Raw genomic sequence first — 22,587 nt, forward strand, 5'->3', positions numbered from 1 at the left:
TTAATGCGACCGTTAAATTCTTCGTCCAATTTTAATGTGATCATCAGAATAAAACTAAAAAGATATTAATTTATTTTTTATATATTTATTATTCAGATTTAAATTGTCATATTCGCATAACTAATTAAAAAAAAATCTAAAAGTAAAAAAATGACGTCATGATTGAAATGCAAGGTTTTTTCAATTTAACAATAACACATTTTCGATTGAATGAATGAGTGAGGGGTCATATAACGTTTTGATGGGTATTTAAGCACCGCTTTGTTAAGCTGTCCAATGTGTTGTTGTTTTTTATTTTTTCTAATTCTTTGTCCTTAGGTAATTTTGTTGGAAAAAAAATTTATTGTTTATTATTATTGTTATTATGTTTAATATATATCATTGAGTAAATAAAATATTTTAACTTATAGTTTAGTCATAGCAAACAGTTAAGCTTCAGTAGATCGTTTCATATTTCAAAACTTTTTTAGTTCGAATAACTGAATGATTTATTGAAGCCAAGCCGCTTGATTTAGATAATTAAAGAAAAAAAAAATCTTAAAATACAAATATTTTTATTGTTAATTATGCATTAAAGAAAACGAAATTTTTATCGGACGTTTAGATAAGGGTTGGCTTTGCAAGTTATCTTCTAAGAAAAGAAAATAATTACTTAACTAAATTATTTTTAAATTATTAAAGTGATAAGTAAAACTTAGTTCGTTTAGATTCACAAAATTAAATGACAAGTTTGCTGAAGTATTTAAACTTTGGCTACTTAAAGTAAAATGTTGACGTTTTTCAAGTTCTATCCTTAAATTCGAAGAGCCAAAGATCAAAAATTTGTTATTACCTTTTGTTTCTTTTATACTTACAAAGACTACAACCTGAGAAGTTAGCTGCTAACAAAATATAAATAAATTATGAAAAGTAAAAAAAAAAAAAACAAGTAAGAAAATTAAATCCGTTCGCGACCGAATCCTTTATACTCATCACCGTTATCCAAAAAGGAGACTAAAAAAGGGGATTACTCTGTAATATTGCGTGGGCGTGGCTGATTTTTTTCTATTTTTGTTATATAAAAATGGAATTTTATATCGTGGCCCAGAAAGCCAGAATGTATCCGGTATCAGTAAAAGGACTTGTGCTCGGGCGAGTCCCTTTGCCGATTTGATCTACTACTTCTAATCTTTTCGAGGAAATTCAAAGCAGATATCTCCATTTTTGCGATCATGAGTACCACAGAAATTATCAGACAGATGGACAGACGATCGTATCACATTTGATACTAATCAATAATATGTAGACTTTGAACAGTCCTTGAAGGTCCTCCCTGAACGCTGCTCACGTCTGGATGAAATAATCAAATTTTAATTTTCTATAATATTGAGTAGGTGTGGACGATCTTCCTATTTTTGTAGCACATGGAAAACGGTAAATTTATATCGTGTGTCTATTGTAGTTTATTTGCCAAAAAACCCACAAACCTAGGATGTCCTCCACTCTACAATATAATCCTTTCACCCATTTGTTCCATTTGGAATATCAACCTACGTCCAACGGCTTTGAATGCTTTTGCCAAATTTAAAGCAGATATCCTCACTTTTCCGCCTTTGGAATGTTTACCACAAGCATCGCGCAACCAAACACATAGGCGGCCATGTTTAAATTAACTCCGAATTTGATGTTAATCGAGAATATATATACTTTATGGGATCTCTTTACGGGTTTCCTTTGCACTTACCTCAGACATTAACAGAGAGATAGCCAGACTGGAGAATATATTTAGAACAGTGCACACTTGATGCGAATCGATAATATGTAGACTTTATAAGGTCTCTGAAGTCTCTTTCTGGGTATTGCAACCTTTTAATAAAAGAATCACATTTCAGTTATTTATAAACTTGAGTACGCGTGACCAACTTTTATCCATTTTTGCACTGATGCTGCAGAACAGCCCGTACAATATAGATACAAATTATGCTCGTATCAGTTGTGGTTTATAAGTAACGAGCAAAAATGTCACTTTTTCTATTGTTGGAAGTAGAGGTTATGTGTCACACTATGTTGTACTGTGTTCGTGTCCTTGGATGGATTTGGCTAAATACCAACAAAAATTCGTCTGCAAGGGTTTTCACTCGTCACGCAAAATGTGAAGGCTGTTACTGCATTGTTGCGATCAGGGGAATGTTTGCTAGATGGCAGACAGACAGACGGACATGTTTAAATCGGTTTAGAATTTGATGCTGATCAAGACTATATATACTTAAGGAGTTTCTTAGACTTTCTTCAAAGTTTTGCAAACGTTTTAACTACGGTGATGGGTATAACAAAAGGATTCAATTACTTTCGCGGTAACTTGATCGAAAGAAAAAGTAGCCAACTGTAGTGAAGAAAAACAAAAAAAAACATAAATATAAATATAAAGATAAAAACTAAACCCACACCGTTTGTTTAGGAATTGAATTAATTTATATATATATATATATGCATATAATATTAAAAACAGAGATTTTTTTCCTTTTCGAGGTTTACCCTTAAAATCTCTGCGATATTAGAGGGTTAAGCATATAAACTTTAAGTTAAATTAATACATACATATATATACATATATATATATGTATATATACACATACATATAAATTATAACCCTTTAATATCTTTGGCCAGCTTAAGTCTAATAGTAAATGTAATTTTTTCGTTTCGATACGCTTCCTTATAACTAAATACAACCGAGTTGAACTCAGTGGAATCAATATCAAGATCCTCTCATTTTGAAGGAAAAGTCGACTTTAAAAAAAAAAAAAATTACATCATTTTTCTCATATAATATCTCTTTCTTCTTTTCAATACGAACAGCTTACTCGAGGCTTTTCTAACTAATAATTTGACTTTTTTTTTGTTTTTGAAACACTTCAAGTGTTTTTGGGCGTCTCGGTTGAGCCAGTGACGCTTCATAATTTAGCTGCTATGCGAAAAAGCAGTATTTGTATAAGGTCCGCTGTAGATCGAGCTGCCGGAATGTGATACAGCTTTAGTGCTACGTTTGGCCATGATGCATAAAACTGCCGCTACTACCGCTAGCATTAGTATAAGACCAGCTATAGCTATGGCTATGGCAAAAGTGCGTTGCGAAACGCACAAGGCATCCTCTAGAGTCTGCTGAAAAGGGGATAAATTAAAAAACGATATGTACTCTTATAAAAGCCCCATCTATAAGTTACCTTCTCTTTAAAGACCGAATCATCATCACCTTCGTTAACTTCGACATTTTCGTTAACATACAGACCGGAAAATACTTCAATCGTGGCAGGCATACCATCTTCGTCTCTCGTATCATTAGTAGTTTGGCGTTTGGGCCTTTTGCCGCCACACAGTGGTGCCTAAATGGGTAATGGCATTGTGACAAGTAATAACAAAAACTTTTTTGCAACTTTCTTACCATTTGGCATTCGGGATCTTTTACATCACATAATTTCACATTACACTGATAGTATACTGACGTAGTGTAAGGGAATTTATGAGCCGGAAAAGTAACATTAGCTGCTAAACGATCGTTCGTATAATTAAATTGACCCATTATTTCATTATCCATAGGACATCTAAAGAAGAAGATATTCTTCATACCTAACGATCCAGAAAAGCTTTAGTAGAAAGCAATTATTTGCTTACCCATCCTCTCCAACTAGACGTTGTTCACCCCAACCTAATCCATCGCGTACAATGCAATCGGTTACATGTAGACCGTATAAGTCTTGTTTATCAATATTCACCACAATTGTCAAAGGATCACCAATTCTTACATCATTAGCTATTTTATGCTCCGAATTGTAAATTTTCATGTGACAGCCAGGCATTGGTATCTCATTTTCACTACCTTCATCTTCTTCCTCATTTTGACTGTCAGCACTATCCTCGGCATCATTGAAGGTATCATCTTCATCCAGAATACCACCATTGACTTGATATTTATCCAAAGATCTGCCATAATTTCTTCTATCTGTCAGATCAGCTTCAGCACTGCGATATGCTTGCGGTTTCTGCGCATATTTGCTTTCGGTTTTTTTATGATGATTATGGTATTTATTTGCATTCATGGCAGCGTCACGACTTTTGTAGGAGCATCGTACATGGTAACCACGACCAGCATCGGTTATCAATTTTAAATGTGGCTGCAAAACTATTGTATTGAAAAACTCAATACCACCGTCATCCTGTAAAATAAATGAAAATCAAACAAAATTTTCTTCTTAGATTTATTTTATATAATGCGCTCTTCACAAGTTTTGTTACGACAAGCCGAAAAAATCAAAGCACCGTTATTAAAATTTATCACTTAAGCTGGATGGGAATAAGTCGAGATGAACATATCTCATTTTCCTAGACGCCAAGAACAAAGCTGAGCAAACGATCGGTGTTAAAAGACCATTTGATTTTCATACTCGACATGATTTGTGCCGATAAGTGCCCAAATGAGAGAAGAAAGCTTGAAAAAGGTACAAATTTTATTATAGCTTATGATTTAGCATCGTTTTTTGAATTCGCTTAAGCATGTCTGTGCCTCTGTCCATCTTATATTACGCTCTTACGTTCTATGCTTCACCAGAAATATTTTGATAAAGTTTATGTATCCTGACATATTCTAGCCCAAGGACAAACGCTGTTCAAAGTGCATTGGAGGGGATCGCTGAGCCTATAAGGACATGCCATGGAAAACTCGTTATATGAACAACGTTTTTAATCTTTACTACTTCTATAAAAAAGCTAAGAAAAATAGTCTATTAGCGTATATAAGAATGCAAAATTTGGAAGAGGGGTCGAGCTATTGCTAGAATTCTTTGCTGCACAAACTTTCTTGCAAACAAAAGTTTTATATGGCAATAAAATGTTATTTTTAATACTTTATAAGGAAAGTTGCTGCAACATAATGATGTGACATTAAAATTTGCTGCGCTAAGTCCGATACGCATAGATCTATTTTGTGGACCTCTTCTCATAAAACTATTCTCACGAAAAATTAGCCTTCATGTAGGAATAGAGAGGAACTCGTAGTGCTTTACGATAAAAATTGGTACAAGATATTGATTTCACTTAAAAATTTGCTTTGCTAGATTTGGACTACATAGGTCCATTTCTTGGACATTTCGCTTTGTAAGGATTATTATGATAAGTAGAGCTAGATGTTTATGTAAAAGCGAGCTGCCACTTTTCGTATTTAATGAAGAAAATAAATGAAGATATTGTACTAGGCAGGGTAGTGCGTAATGCATGAGTATAATATTTTAATTAGTTTTTTATTAGTTTTTTTTCTCAAATTTTCTTGTTTAAATCTTTTGTTTTGTTGGTTTGAATAACACAAAATATATATGACGTGATTTTTATTATTTAAAAAAATAAATGAATTTAATTATACATATATTGTTGATTAAATTCTACTCTTCCATAGAACAACAAACACTTGTCTTAAGTAGCGGCAACCGGTTGTCGTCACACTAAGTTAAGCATAAACATTTTGCTTAAATCCAAAAAAAAAAAAAAAACACAAACGGATTCAAAATATGCTCATCGCAGCAGCAAGTGTGTTAATGAGCAAAACAATGGCGATCATTACACGTTGATGCCTTGAAGAAGCGCTCATAGCATACATATAAAACTGTTTTAGATGTTTAGGGCAGTAAAACAGAACTTTTTAAGATCTTTAAACAAGTCTTAAGATTAGTTTTCTTCATGAAAATAGAAAAAACTTGTGTTTATTATTACTCACTAACAACTTCTTGATTTCCAGGAAGTATAAATATGGCAAAAAAAGTAAAAATAAAAAAAGAGCTATAAGAGCTATAAGCAATAATGTGTTAATTCGCACTGGTCGGGTTAAAATCAAAAAAAAAAAAAAAAAATAAATAAATAAATAAATAAAGCAAGAAAAAAAATGTTAGTGACTTCGTATGGTAGGATTAAAGCATTGTGGTAAAGATTTGTTCACTGTCTTGTTGCCCGTCTATCGAACAATGTGTTGGAAATGCACTAAAGGATGTAAAAAAGATTTATGTTATTCTACGTACATTTTTACAATGAAGATTAAGAAGAAGCATCTAAACAGTAAAGTACTTAAAAGCGAAAGAGGACGTGGGGCATGTTAGTTGAAAGATAGCTTTGTGTTCTTTTGTTTTAGACCCTATAACGGTTATTCAAAGTTTTGAATCGATTTAAGCGTTTTTTGTATGTCCTTCTGTTCACCATCCGTTCCCTTACCAACACTGCGTACTAGGATAAATGGTAGGCTGGTTCGCGCGCCTATGGCTAAGATCAAAGAATAGATTTGAATTTTTATTGAAACGTGTGATTAGCTGTCCATCTGTCCGTCTGTCCGTCTTATGTTCAACCTCCAAACCGCAACGTTTAAGATATTTTGAAGAAATTTTTTAGAGTGACTTGTTCTGGCCCAAGAACGGGAGCTATCGGTTCGAACCGGGCCATATTTTCGACTATTTCCCATATAAGAGTTTATCTTGAAAAGTCATTCCATGAGTAGCCGTAGAGTGGTCTAAGGTAAAGGGTGACTCACGAGTTGGAATATATATGCGGATAGACTTTAGCTGCCTATAGCTTTAGTTTAAATCTCTTCAATTAATTTAAAAGTTCTTCTCTCCGATTCTTCAGCCTATTCTTCAACAAGAAATTTAAATAAAAAATAAAAAAATTTAAGGTATTAACAGTTAAATGCAATGTTTGAGCTTCTTTTTGCTCCTTCTCTACTTTTGAGTTCCGCATTACATTAATTTTTATATTTCCAAGTTCGTGTCTTATTATATCGTTTTGCGAAACTCGCTTCGGTCGCCAGCGTGTATCTGCTTATTTTTTACTTTAACTTATATTTATTTATAATTATGTCTCTATCGGTTCTTGTTAAAGTTGGTGTGCTTTTATGGTCTTTCTTGAAGTTTCCATGTTTATTGCTACGCCATGTGTCCGCCTTGGCCATAAGCCAAATACACATTATTTCTTGAGTACTAACAGCAAAACATAAATTTAACTATAATGCCGGCATACCATACATACGTACATATTCGTTTATGAAAAAGATACATGTATGTAAGTAGGCATGTATGGCTCTATATAGTCAAGCAACGGTAGTTTGTTTGTAGGAAACGAATACAATGGTTTTCTGTTTGCAAACACAAAGCAAGACCAAACAAAACAAAAATATCTCATAAGAATAATTTTGCCGTTTTCATCTTTTTTTCTTTTTTTTTGATCAAAGAAAGACTAGAATAAATTATATGCAAAAAGAGAATAAAAAAAAGAGTAAAGAAAAATATAATAAAAAAAAAAAAAATTAATTTTAATTTTAAATTAAGAGACTCAGAAAAAGTTGTGTTCACCTTGGGGGAGTCCGGAAATAACATTTATTTAACTATTGTAAAGTATCAAACCATTTAACTAATTTTAGACGGCCTCGTTTGCAAGTGATAATTCAGAGAGCGAGACCTTACGTTTAGTTTCTGGTTCCCATAAATCTTTGGAAATCGAAGACATCAATACAAACACAGAAATTTTAAAGATGTGACAGAAATTTTAAAGAGTTGTAACAAACTTGAGTTATAGTCGAACACGACCCGACAATTAGCTATCCCATACAGCTTCGCCTAATGCAATTCTTCATATCTGTTCGTTATAAAATCCCAAACAATAAACATTATTGCACTAGAAAGACTTGTTTTGCCATGAAAAATCTTATGTGTGGAAAGAGATCCGAAGAGCAATCTGTAAAGTCCAAATTGATTTGCACTATTTCTACGGTTACAGTCGAGTTCAATTGACTCTTAAAGTAAGTCTTAAATGAATTAATATTAAAACTTAGTATAAGTACAATAAAACAAATAAGAAGGAAAAAAAAGAAAAACAAGAAAAAAAAAGCACGAACACACGTGGACCAAATTGCGATTAAACATGAGTTTACCAAGCCATCGCAAACATGCATAAATTTGGCAACCGATAATAGTTAACAACAATTCATTTTCGTCCTGACATTGTAAGGTTAAGAGCTAGTTTAACTACGATATAGGTAAATTACGGGCAGTAAGCAATGTTGCTGTAATGGGGGTTAAAAAGTCCGATAATGAGAATAAATGATAGACGTCATTTAGGTTCTTGCAACAACTCTGAGCGGGCTAAGCAGCTCATAATTATATTTACATTGGCTAAGCTTAACCAAGATGAACTGCCTAGAAAAGCGGTTGGGGACACTCACCAAGTAATGCAGGTGAGTCAATAGCACCATTTATTACTTTGATTACAAAGGAAACGCCAAGAACAAATCTACGGTCTTTGAGAGACGGTAAGGACAACAGAAGCAACCTATTTTCATCGGGGGGAAGGGAGGCAATCGGATCCCAACCCAAACAGCAAGAATTGCTTTTGAACAGATTCACTTGAATCTACGTAGCACCTATATGAACGGCACCAAACAACAGAGGCATACTCAATTATAGTTCTAACCAAACACATGTAAAGCCTCTTCGCAATATAGGGATCATCAAGCTCTTTGGACCACCTCTTTATAAAACCAAGCGCGGACCTAGCTTCGCTTAACGCGAGCTCAATGCGCAAGTTAAAACGTAACCTATGGTCAAATAGAACGCCTAAATTTGTGAACGTATCGACGTCCTCCAACTTATGCGAATCAATGAAATACTGAGTAATTAATGACTTTCTTCTTGAGAAAGAAAGCTTCTTACATTTATTTAGATTTAGTTTCAGAAGATTCAAAGAGCACCATACAACTTGGAAGGTGATGTGATTGCGATACTAGAGAGAAGGAAGAAAACAGTTTCACATCATCAACGTACATTAAGATCTGACTGGAATTAATCATCGATGGGAGATCATTAATGTATAAACTAAATGAAATGGGACCTAAATGGCTGCTACGCCAGACGTCACAGGGAATTCATCCGAGGTGATGATCAATTGATTGACATAACAAAAGTTGGGTTTATCTTAAGCCTTTCTACACGTTGTACATACATCCGAACGAACTTACCACACTTGTGTAGGGTATAAAACTTAAATAAAAGATTTGTGATTTAAAAAGCGATCAATATCTTTTGTAGGTTGGTATTGACGGGATAGATGAAACCCAATTGTTAACTTCATCTGCGGTCATTAACTCAGAGCGACGGTTTTTTGTTTCAATTTTTGCGATAATGAAAGTAAACGCCTGGACAAGCGGGCAAGGCCGGCGCGGGAACGACCCCTTGCAGAAGTTTCGTGGTAACTATGGTTGCCAAAATTGCGGGATGAGCTTGCAGTGTCAGGTGCCTGACACAGAGATAGCCGGAGGTTTTTGTGAAAGGCCTCACTCTCATCAGAGAGGGGGAATGGGTAGATGCGTTCTATAGACATCTCCAATTCTGGGATACGGATATAAATGAACCTCCGGACTCAGAGTAGGTGTACTCACACTTCGTGTCCCGGTCGCCGCGAGCTTAAGTCATCACGGTTAAAAATTACCAGTAAATTTGCATTAATCCCTACCAGTTTGTGTAACGTTGTAGTGTAAATTGGTGTTATAAAGTATTATGTATGAGCAGTGCTATTGAGTAAACATCGCCAATTTTTAAACTTACCCATCAGTTTAGGGCGCAAGTGCGAAGTATAATTATTTCTACTTTTGCAATTTTGAGAGATTGTTCAGCAGCCAGATGGACGGACAGACCTGAATTGTGTCAAGACGTTACACCAAACTCGAACATTTATATCTTAAGGAATTTTTGATGCGTACATATAGGCGTTCCAAGCAAAAGGACAATTCTGGTACATCTTTCTCCTTGGCAAGTAAGTAAGATATTGTGGACTGTTTTGGGGAACAAATTTCACAATTATTTGAAAATTTAGTGTCGATTATTTCATGGTCAACAATTGTATTACTTGTCATTAACCATAATAAATAAGAACATTCACAATAACAGGTTTAACCTATAAATAAACAAAAGACATTGATTGTGCGATGACTCAGTCAGACTTATAAAAGTCTATAATGATGGCGGAGATGCGAAACCACATGTTTTACATTTCTGTAAGTAATTTCGTAGTTTTCGTTGTTTAAGTTGAGCTTTACATGCCTCTTTGTTAAGTTTGGAAAAATTTCTTTGAGAAAATTCTTGAGGTAAGCCTTAGCAATGACTTTGAATTTTTAAATTTCGCACAATCATTTTTCTTCACGTTTTTTGTTTTCTTGCATAAAATTTTCTTCTGTTATTCTGAGAATTGTCTTTAACTTGAACTGCACATTTTTCTCCAATTTTTCTGCAAGAAAAATCGTCGTTCTCGTATCATTAAATGTAATTATGTGTACTTCGCGTTTGAAAAGGAAACACTTATAGATTTGCGGTTTGCTGCAGTTGGCAGCTTTACGGCAAAGATTTTCTAATTAAAATTTAATTATTTTTCGTCTTAAGTGAAAATGTCGAGATAACAGGAAAAAGTGCTGCAATTAACTTTTAAAAGAAGCTGCCAGCATTAGTTGAGTTTAATAAAAGACTTAAGCGACAAACTTGTTTATATCAATCAATGCATAAAAAATTTCAAAGCAAATTTATATTCAACGAAAAAATGATGATGAGATCACTGATGTAAAATTACTTTTTAATATAATAGGAATTTGCGGTTAAGTATTAAAAATACATTATGTTTAAGTCCCAAGTCGTGATGTAAAATATTACTTTTTAATAAAACAAAACAAAAAATTAATATATCATAATTGAAAAAATGCATGCGTGAGTGCGCTCAATGTTTTATGCTTATGGCAGGCAGTCATCAACGGCAGCTGTTCATGAATGTTAATTAAATGTTAAGTCAATTTTACTAGTGACGGAATGCATCAACAACACTTACACAAGGAATTTTATAAGTAAATAGAATGTGGAAACAAAATAAATTGATTTTCTTCAAAGACAAAAAAAAGAGTAGAAATACTGTAGATGGAAACGGGCCACGTAATATAATGACTTTTTAAAATAATGTGTTATATGGGAAGCGGTCGAAAAAGTAGTCTGGACCGAACCATTTTCAATAGTTTCGTTCTTTGGCCAAAATACGTCGGTGTATCACAAGAAAAGAAAGCGGATGGACATACATATGGAAAGAAAAGCTTAGATCGATTCAGAAACTGACTCTGAATCGGCCGGTATCTGAATGAGTGTGCCTATCACAAGTCTTTGTAACTACTGCATGCATCCGCCTTAACCCAATACACCCTCGTACCACAAATGGTGAAGGGTGTAGTGGTTAAAACTAAAGATTTGTTATCTTACGGCCATCTTAGGAAGTGTATGTTATGTTCAACAAATATTTCTAATCCTTTAAAAACAGGCATCAAAATGCTATATAGAAGATACATAGAAAAGTGTGCGCAGCGTGGACATCTTGACCTTGTCCGTGCGTCAGTTCATTGTAGGCATTGTTGTGATTTCGACAGCTCGTCAGATAAGGTAAGATTTGCTTTATATTACATTTCTTCACTCGCATTTTATTTGTTGTCGTCGTTTTCATAGCGTGTCTACGTGACGCTTATTATTTATAAAGCAGTTATAAGGTAAGATGACTACGCTTATATAACACGTTAGGCTTACAACGCTTGCAAATGAATATAATACATGTAAGGGATCAATGCCATCTACTCTTTAATGACATGCAGCAAACTATTTCAAAACGTATTTATTCGCCTTCTTTTGGAAACGTTGACAAAAGAAATTTCTTTTATTCTCTTCATCACTTGTGGTGCAGGATACATAAACTTTGTGCGGATGTATGTAACAAGTAGAAGGAATAAAGATAGGCTCTATTTTTATTGTAATGATTGATTCAAAATCACTTTTCGAATCGTCTTAAGCTTGTTTTCCGTCTGTCTATCAGTCCACCTGTCTACCTGTCCGTCTGCTATCTGTCTAGGTATTTTTGCGCTCAACTTTCAGGTCACAATTTTTAAAATAGCTGAAAATTGACACATCGACCTGTCTGATTCAAGGGCGAACCCGTATTCCTTATTCTGTAAACGTTGTTATGAGCAAAAGATTGAAATTTGCAAAATTTTCCAACGAAAAGGGCTAAGTAATGGTATAAATTGTTGTGAAAAATTTGGATTGGTTAGATTGGTCCTGTGAGAGGTAAACCTTTACATCGCTTTATATTGCTTTATATTGTATAATTCTATGATGCAAATCGGCTCCGAAAACTGATTTAACACAAAAACTAACTTCATCAAATTTGGTACGCGCAGGTCTACTTCTTAAATCCCACCCGATGCCAGGATTGCCATGGGAAGGGAGCCTTTACGGCATACGGCAAAGAGGTGCAATCTTTAATCAGTTGATTTTCGAAAATTATAGAAGAGATGTAAGAATGATGACATAAGTATTAACTTTACCTAGAGTTATTCTTTGCAACCCGTGCGATATAAAGTTTCTCATTAAAAGTGATAATACAAAAGGCAACGTAGCAAAAAGTTGAATTTCCAATATCTTAGAAGGAAATCTAGTCGACGCTACCAATTTGAAAGAGAAGTTAACCTTAACACATTAGGACCACATAGAGCTATTGTCTGGACTCGTCAAGTACGCTTTCATATAGACGCAAAGTATAGTATTTTGTATTTTATTGCGAAAATAAATGAAGAATTGGATAGGGTATTTGCAGGCTGCTCCTTACCGACGATAATGTATTTAGTTATTTGTAGAAAGCTTTGGCGTATCGAAGCAAACCCCTTTTCTTGTTCTCAGCGCCTGAAAATACGTGTCTGCAGCTTTTTTACATTGTTTTTTTTTATCAATTAAAAGAAATTCTCTCACTTTTCAAAAATTTCTTAAAAATTCCGTATTCACTTTTCTTCCCAAAAAATTGTCCTCTTTTTTACACAATAGTTTTTAAGCATTTGTTAATTTGTTTATTTACTCTTTACCTCTTCATTTGCCGCAAAAGCACGTTGAAATTTCCTACATTGAAAACGTTCTTAACACGACCTTAATTCCTAATGGGATGGACAGTGACAAATAGGAGCTGATCATGTGCTTGATTAAATAGTGGAGAAAAAAAAAAACTTTTTAAATAAATAAAAACTTGTGCTAATTAATGTGCGACTCACATGCCGTGAATGCATATAGAACGTGAATGAGTTTATCAAAGATTACGTTTTATGAACGCTTTCTTCAATTACGTTTCTCTCTACGTTTGTTTATATTCTGTGAAAACAATTTAATTTCAATTTTATTTCAAATCAGTAGCGAACTTGCCCGAGACTGAAACGAATGTATTTCATAAACTACAGAAGTATATGGAATTAATTATAAAGATTTCAAGCAAAAGACTCCTGAGAAATAACAATTAAAGTGTATCGTGCTTACCTAGTATTGCAAAGAATTTCTAATAAATAAAAATTCCGAATGATCGACATTTATAACCCAGAAATGGTTGTAGTCGGCAGATCAACTAATTTCATTATTTCGTTTTTATATTTAGGGTTTTTTTTTATACCGATCTTTTTGAAAAACTTAAGGACCGTATAAAACTTAAAAACCTGTCAGTCCCTCCATCCGTCCTTTTTCTTTCACTCTTCTACGGTTGCTATCTTCACGTTCGAAAAGCTATGGATAAAATATTAAGACTTGATTTTTGACAGACAGCCACCGACTCAAAACATTTAAAATTCATCATAATAAGCCTTAAACCTCGTCTGCAAAAGTTGAAAATTATAACCCATAAAACCTACGCAAAAGTCTTCCTGATCATAACCATAGAAAGAAAAATAAGATAGAACTAGAAATATAGTCGTGGAGGACCCCCGATTAAATACTCCACACCATGCCCAACGTGAACTAATGCTGCCCACATGTAGCATATTTAATTATTTTGTCAAACACCTTATTATTTTGAACATTCAATCAGAAAAATTGGACTTTACTGTTCGCATGAAAAGCCTGAAATGAGATGGTGTTCAAAAAACTAGACCTACATGGAACAAATGGTCGCATACCTATGGACCAATTTTCACCATAAAACGGTTAAAATTAGATCCGTTCATTAAATAAAAGCTTACTTTTCAGGTGAATTCTTATAAGAGACGGGGTACGAACAGTTGCCTTACGAGGTGCAAATTGCCTACTGATCAAGATTTATTTTCTAGACGGCACTGCTATGACTCGTGAAAAGTATGCCTTCACATTGAAATACTTTTTAATATTTTAACCCAAAAACAAATGAACAATTGTTGTATAGGATCTCCATCTATATATGTATATGAGCTTTTCAATTGGGTTTTACAAGTAAGGATTGTATGCATTAAATTTCGTTCAATTGTCCATTGACCACGTCTTTGTTTCATTTTGATGACGACACCTATACATCACCATCGGGAAAAGTTGCTTTTCTAAAGCAATTCAGAAATATAGGCCTGCCTTTATATTTTTGAAAGAACAGAGGCCTTTATTGGACGAATTGTTGTCATATATATGTGATTATAAGTCCCTCTCTTGGTTCGAAGGACAACAACAGCTTAAATATTTTACTGTATCTTTTAAAAATGAAACTAACGACAAATATTTGCTTACCTTTAAAAAGGAAAACTACCCTGAAAGCCCAATACCACGCCTGTGCAGGTACTCTTAAGACATTGTACATTTTTCTTGCAACGATAAAGATCGAGACGTAGTGTTCTGATGGAAATGGCATTTGTTAACACATTTACTGCATTTCTCACTTATATTTTTTCCTATCATTGGAATAAGCAGAGTCGTCAAGGGGATAGATATTTACCATGTATGGCAACTATTCACAACAAGATATTTTGGAGTGCATTGCGTATAAATTGAAAACATTTTTAGCGTAGGTAGTTGCCCATTATTTGATATGATATAATAAGATCGGTTCTATTATTGCCTTGCAAAGAAAGGTTTTTCTTTCCAAGCTTTACACTGGAATACACATTCAACACGCACTTTAAAGCACAAATTTGTTAGTTTGATCTTTATAATCTTTAAGTTGATATGGTGCGTTTATCGATCGAAGAGTTCATATATTTTGGATTTGTCTTTTATAAAGAACTGGATAAGAAAACTTGCTTTTTTCTTTAGGATAAAAATGACATTAGCGCATTCGGGAAGATCGACTTTAAATTTTCGCTTCTCAAGCACAATTGTTCCAATTTAAGTGATTTTGAAGGAAGGGGCGTATTAGCGGTGGCAGAGTTTTCCACAAAAGTTTACATGCAAGCGCTATGTACTTAATGATGAACTTGATACCCTGCGGTTTTTTAAATTCAAATAGGCCGGGCTGTTGTTAACAACCGTTGCAGCGAAAGTGATATACAAAGAGAACGATGATTGTGTTGTAAATTATGGAAGAATTTCTTTAACCGGCTTTTCTGTGTAAGTAAATCGTAAAGTTTTCTTTATAACTGTTTTCTTTGATCTTAGGCTCAGCTTTGATCTTAGGTGACGTCTCACTAGTAATTCACGGAAACGTACTGCGTCCTCAATGCTACGCTTAATGCTTACTACTATTACTATTTCGCTTTCGCCCCACAATTCTTTCTTTGTAGTTAAACCAGGAGCAGACCTTCAAACTTTTAAGCTGTCATTTCAATATTTTGAATTTCGAAGTTTACGACGGTGATTCGAAGGACAAAACGATAAATGAGCATGCGGTAAAAGATTGCCCAGGTGTTACTAATTTAACTGTGGAGACTCTTTCGCTCAATCTCTCGAAATGGATTTAATCGCTGGCTAACCAACTTCGGGAGTCCAGTTTATTTATTGATTACCGGCTGCTGGACTCCTTGGATGATAGGTATCGACTATGCATTGATCTTTTTTATCATTCCAGTATATCTTAAATAAGCTACCTTAGGGAATATATCACAAGATCTTCTTCGAATGAGAAAATCAGTGCAAGCCCATCTTTCAAAAATTATTCATTATCTTTAACTAAGGCGCTCGATAAGCGGCTCATATAAAATGAATAGAACTTAATGCGAGCTATTGATGACAAACACATGCGTATCCTCAATAAGTCTTTTCATTGTAATTTTTAACTTACCGTTTCTTGGGGCATCGTATTGCAACTTCTCAGAGGCAGTTTGTATCGTAGAGGACTATCATGATCTCTGCCAAGTACGGGGAAAATTAAATGATATGATTAAACGGAGTAGGAGAAATTAGCATGCTGTACCTGTATTCTGTAAGACATGTCGAATTCTTCGATAAACCCCTTGGATAAATCATCCCGCTGAATAAACCTGTTTCATGATTTGTTGGTGGATCTTTAATGGTTATCAGCATCGAGCCCGATAAACATTTAATTTTCACTGTCGGCTCAACTGATGTCTTGGTTGACGTCGGAATACTTTCATAGTCCGTGAAATGGTCTTCTGTAAGTGAAAATAAATACTTTATCTTTATATTCTTGTCAACGCACATCTTAACATTTGATCTTAACAATCAATCAGTGAAAAAAAAATTAATGTACAAAAACAAACCATCACAAAATGTATTTTAACGAAATTAATCAGAGAAAAGTAAAAAAAAAAATTCATCTTTTTCCAGCTAAAATAGACAATCATTCACACACACCACAAAAAAAAAGAAGAAAAATAAGAAAAAATTTATTATGATCAAAAAACATGAGGAGACCTAAAAGGTGCGGCTTTATGCGGAAGAAGTCACCGACAAACTTAACAAAAACAACGACATTATAAAAAAGAAAGATGCAGGTAAACGACAAAAATAGCAACAAAAACAATAGCATAGTAACAACACCAATGCATGCAACGTTAATGACATTGAACGGCAGCGGCAAAGAAAAAAAATGGTAAGACATGTACGTATATAAAAAAAAGACAGAAAAGATAGACAGAAGCTCACGCATACGTACACTTCACACACACATACACATATATACATGCATACGTAGATATGTTGAGTTAAGGCAGAGAGCCAGTACATCAGTCTGTAAAGACTAAGGCTTTAGCGTGATCGGCTAAAGACGACAGCGGCTCGACTACATATGGATAAACGATTTTTGTACGAAAGGCAAGGAAATGCAGAGTATTTCTGCTGCTTTTGTGTTTTTATTTATTTTTTTTTTAAGTTTTCATGGCAAAAAGATCATCAAGATTACCAAGTGTATTGGAAAGAAAAGAAGACGAAGAAGCACATGATGATGGTAACGACGAAGGAAGCTTAGTATGAATTATGCATGAAATTTGTTGTTGCTCTTGTTGTTGTTGTTGTTGCTTTTGCCGTTGTTGCTTTTGCCGTTGTTGCTGTTGGTGCTAATAATGCTGGGTTTCTTGCTCTTTTGGGCCATAAAAGTTTCTTGAACTTTACATACGAGACTTAGAACCTTTGCGCTGCAAAACTAAACGCATTAACGCTGAACATAATGCATTCTGTGAATTCTTTACAATAGCGTAACCTAAAACAAAAAAAGAAAACTTGCGGGTTTGCTCACACAAGCTCTGAACATGCAAAGCATAGAGTTATTCTGTTATTCTAGATAAATATAAAAAGGTAGATTGATGAACGTGGCTTTTAAGAGGAGTACACGACCACTTCCATATATCATTTATACCAGAAGTGATCCAAGTCCATTTGTGTGAAAATGGAGAGTTCAAGTTTTTCATGCGCAAGCTTTTTCTCTTTTGACATTCTTTCGTCTCTTGAGAATTCACGTCGTTCGCGCTTAGTTCTTTAGTCCTAATTTGGCAAAACCTAGTATTTGATGATAAAATTTTACGCTTCTGACAAATGTTTCGAAAATTATTGCAGCGAACCATAATTAAGTGAATTTCCTTGATTTTTCCAAGTGGGAGCAAAGAGTTAACTCTATTGTGCTCAGGTGTGTGATCAACAAAACCGGAATTTTCGTATTTACGTTTATTTTATGAAAATCGGAAATGTTTTCTTCTCCTTCTTTTGAGATTCAGAAAAACAACAACAAATCATTCACTGAGTTGAGTTGAGTAAAAAAATTCAATGCTGACTACTTCGAAATTGTGACACCAAGTGCCGCGAATCGATCTTGTAATACGGATAGGTGAACAGATGACATGTAAGAAAAGTACGCTTGTGTTGCTCTTTTCGATATACTGCCCGATTTTTGAATAGGAAATCGTTCAAATCGGTTCATTACTTTTAGTAGTACTCGGTAGCAGCCTTTCCACCAGACTTTAACGGACTACCCTCTTCTCATCACATCAAACGCAAACTATTGTTTTCCTGCTATATCTACGCTGAATCCTCATCTATTTAGTGAAAGCAAAAACTCGTTTGACCCGGCGAATTGCCGTAGGTAGATAAGAGCATACATTCCTATTAATTTATTGATGATAATTTTCCTACATTTCCCCAAATACCGTTGCTGAATGATTAAAACTGCGCTCCCATTCTGAATTTTCATAAATAAACCGCAATTGATTGTTTGATAAGGCGATAATTGTCTCGCACTGTCCAATTGGAGTAACTGGATTTCTTCCTCATGACAAAAAAAAGGATCATTGAAGATACGCGACCTTTAAGGCAACCATATGGAACTAAGGGGGTTACTACAGAATAATTTGCGTCTAACTTTCCTGTCATAACTATCTTACTTTAGCTCCATTATATTTGGTCGATGACTGAAATTTGCCTTCCTTCCTGAGAGCAAAGGAAGCTAGAGTCTTTTTGTTCCAAAAAACCTACTTGAGTCATTTTCTACGAATGACTTAAATAATAACAAGAGATATAATTGTCGTTCGTAATAATTTTGATTGCTTTAAATTTAAAACGAAGTATGCAAAAGAGAAATGTATTTGCAGATAATCACGGTCATCATTTGAGTCATTTTTTCCCTCTACATAATCCTAATATTTTTTCCGCTCTCTTGTGCTCGCCATCACGTCAAGATATTGTTAGAAATACTCTTTAATAGGAATGTTAGTGTCTTGTAGTTTGTTTGGTACATGCGTTACTACTGCTCGTTTATTCATAGCCGGGACGTAAACCGAGATGTGATTGCAAACTTACTAAAAGGACAATGTAATCTTTTTGGATGGCGTTGTAATTTTCGCATGAGAGTCTATAAGTTCTTGTCTTTTGTATCCTGAAGTTTTGCTTATACGCTTGTCTCGTTTCCTCAAAAGGGAAAAGTTTGTGATATTTTTACAAATGCACTCAATTTTGGCTTCTGTTGTCTCATTTCTTCAAATGGTTTGAAAAGTTTGAACGAATAATTTTAAGATGAGGACCTTCAAATGTTTCGCACCAAATGACTTACTTACTACGACTAATATGCTCTGGATATTTGTTAAACTGATATTTGTAATACTGCCTCGCAAAAAAATATTTAATACTTTTTAGATGAGCAAACAATTTTGAGTGTTTGTCAGTACAAAAGCTTTAATATAACCTTCCCCACACCACACACTTACAACGCATTTTTCGCATTGCTTAACCCTCAGTTAAGCTGAAAACCTTAGGAGATTTGGCAGTTGCAAGAAAGAAAACCATTCGTTGATAGGTATATCGGCAATGCGATATGCGCGCATATTCTCTATTCAAAATCGTGACGCTAGCTGCTTATATAGATATGTATGTATGTTTCTCAATGCTGTAAATTCATATCCAAATTGTATTGAACTGAATTTTTTTTGTAAATCAACCTTAAAGCGTAGACGCTTCGCTTTTCGTCATTCCTTTCGTAACGGCTAGAAATATGTGAACAAATCCTCATGAAACACAATTTTTTTTCAGTAGAAGATTTTCCATCGCTTTACTCATACCCGTACGTATTGCTCTCCGCCCATCCGTCTGTCCGCCATTGAAATTGAAGTAAATTGTCACAGTAGCCTATGTCACAGATATCCCTCTGAGCAATAGCCTAGAAATTTTATCACAGGCGCCTAATAGCAGAAAGAAATAACGCGACCATGCAACTTGTAGAAGGCTGTCTATATTCGCCTGAAAACAACTTATCCGTTTTTACACAATTTGTTCATAGTTTTCGATAATCGGTGCAAATGCGCAACAAACTTTCAATTAAAAAAAAAAAAATGTAAACCAAACGCAACCCTTCACTTTAGCGTACGTATGTGCACAAGCAATAAAAACAATTTACCAAAATCAACAACGTTCAATAAAGTTCGAAATAATCGTTGTACTCACTTGTGGGTATTTGGGCACCATGAGTCGATAGTATGACTACAATCTAAAAGCAAAAAAAAAATAATAATTTTATTTTTTCAATTAATAAATATCAAAATAAAATACAACTAAAAAAAAACTGAACGAAAAGTACCGGGAAGAGGGTGACTAAATAAGTCATACCAAGAAGCAATCAGTGAACATTTTCTCATCTGAATAGCTACATATAAGCTACTTTGAATGACTGATAGTTTGAGGATTGCGCTGCCCAACTCACTTCGAATCGTGTAGGTGTAGTAGCGATTTGCGACTACGTAGAAATCGGAATTACCAAGCCATTATTCTCAGGTTTAGAACTCAAATGCGATAAAATTTAGTTTGCTTCTAGTTAAAGCAGGTGGCCATACACTCACTAGGCTACGACTGCTACTTTACCTCTTCGTTCGACACTATGTTACGCGAATAGGGGTCATATCCAAATGAATGGTCATGTACTAAAAAAAAAACTAAGTTTCGTTTTATATTCGATAAAAGATTCAGAATATTGCTGAGCATCTTGAAGACTACACTCGCGCCCTTTTCACGAGAACAGAATGAGCATTTGAGAGAAAATGGAAACTTCAAAGAAATTAAAAATGAAAACTTTCGTAACACTTTTTAATGGTCTTAATTTTTCGCGTTAAATTCACGAGTTTCTTAAGTCACGGGCTTGACGCTTTGACTCCTCAGCAATCTTTTGAATATTCTCCCGATGATTTGCGACTCGAATTTTTCTGTTCACAACACTTTTGTGAAAAATTTGCTTAAAAATAAGAAAACAGAAGTTGCGTTCGTCTTCTTTGGACTTCTTTAATATCGCCAAATTGCCTATGATAGATAGAAGGTGCTTCCATTCCAATTGTATATCGCAGTGTATATAACGTATACGGCAAACATTTCACAATTATCGAGACGTTTTAAGGAATTCTATGAGCTAAGAGCAGTATAGAGAATATTGTGTCTTTTTTGGGCATTCTTTAATAACTTTTTGAAAAGAAGGTAACGGCACAACGTCACTCAGAAAATAAAAACATATATCTGAAACAAAACATTCTTGAAATATTAGTCAATGTACGTATAAAGGAGAATCCTTGTTGAAAATATTAATAAAAAATATTAGAAAGTATTAGAAATCGTGTCGATTTGAACTCACTACAATTGATCTTTCGAAAAAATCGGTCAACGATCACTCGAAAACTGAGCGCCTCACCGGAAAATATTTCAATGAAGTTATAGCTGAAATTTTAAGTCAATCAGTTTTATACATTATCTTTCGAGTAAACTTGTGAGACTGGAAATGAAACAGTGGCTTTATGGAAGTTTTCCATTTACGTCTACTTGGAAGGCATGGTTTAACTATTTATTCAAAAAAAAAAGACGCTGCTTGAATGTAGCCCTCATAAATGTAGCAAAATCTAGGCAGACGTCTGTTATAGGTTGTAAATCATAGTTTTCTACCTATTCCTAGTTTCATGATAAACCACGCCCATTATTCAAATTGGATTTAGGGATGTTAACAAAGAATTTATCTTCAAGGTGGATGGACACAAAAAGTGGTTATCAATTCCCATATAATTGTTGTATGCGGGCTTAGACATCAGGGATCAGTCTTCTTCTGGCTATATATAAACGATCGCCTATCAGTAATTAAGCATTCTGGCACTCTCGTATAGGCATATGCCGTTTCATTGCTCCAAACATGTAAAAGGTTTCTGCCACCTTCAGCGTGATCTGTTGCCACTAGCAAAGCGATGCGGAATTAATGGCGTATGCTTCAACGTTAGCAAGTGCCAGGAAAAACTTTGTTTTAATGACTATATTAATGATTTGGACGTGGAAACCGTATTACCTCTTGCTGTTCTAGGGCCATCCCCGAAAGTACATTGAAATTTAATCTCCAAGTGCAGTTTGTGGTTAATAAAGCCAAGCCATCTCTTACCTTCATGAGAAGGTAGGCTAAGGAGTTTGACGAATCCTTAGCCACAAAAACCTTATTTGTGTCTCGAGTTTGGCCTGCTATCGAGTAAGCCTCAGTCTTTTGACCATCAAGCTACAGCTGTTATGTGCAGTTGGTGGAATTCCTCCTTTTTATAAAAACGAGCTTGTTTCAGCTTACACTATGTAGACAAGAGAAGGTTTTTGCTGCAAGTTTCGTGGTTAAGCTTATTAACGGTGAAGGAAAGTCTTCACTATTAATTACTTTGACTTGACTGACTCCTGTAAAGTGTTAAGGCATTTCTTTCCCTTCCGCAGTTATTCACCATCTCGGATAAGAGCGTATGTTACTTAATCGATAACGTTATTGATAGTTGCTAAGCGTTGATGTTCCTGTTATTTGTCCGCTATCCATCTTTTGTCATTATAGGCGTAACTTTCAGTATTTTAAGGGGTCGGTTAA

At 34.6% G+C, this 22,587-nt stretch overlaps 1 protein-coding gene across 5 annotated transcripts in view; it reads right to left on the minus strand.

The window, feature by feature from the left end:
• Positions 1-1,704: 1,704 nt before the first annotated feature.
• Positions 1,705-22,587, minus strand: part of LOC119640917 — a 50,348-nt gene continuing 29,465 nt past the window's right edge. For 3 of the 5 annotated variants that reach the window (XM_038039265.1, XM_038039264.1, XM_038039266.1), the window contains 7 exons: positions 20,172-20,214; positions 16,201-16,399; positions 16,069-16,135; positions 3,652-4,193; positions 3,422-3,581; positions 3,204-3,362; positions 1,705-3,141 (listed from right to left, as the gene is read on the minus strand). In XM_038039265.1, the coding sequence (XP_037895193.1) occupies positions 2,941-3,141; positions 3,204-3,362; positions 3,422-3,581; positions 3,652-4,193; positions 16,069-16,135; positions 16,201-16,399; positions 20,172-20,214 (1,371 nt within the window). In that variant the 3' untranslated portion in view covers positions 1,705-2,940. The remainder of the gene's footprint in view (positions 3,142-3,203; positions 3,363-3,421; positions 3,582-3,651; positions 4,194-16,068; positions 16,136-16,200; positions 16,400-20,171; positions 20,215-22,587) is intronic. The other 2 variants (XM_038039268.1, XM_038039267.1) reach the window with 2 other exon arrangements.

Source organism: Glossina fuscipes, unplaced genomic scaffold (genome assembly GCF_014805625.2).
Source record: "Glossina fuscipes isolate IAEA_lab_2018 unplaced genomic scaffold, Yale_Gfus_2 133, whole genome shotgun sequence".
Lineage (NCBI taxonomy): Eukaryota > Metazoa > Arthropoda > Insecta > Diptera > Glossinidae > Glossina > Glossina fuscipes.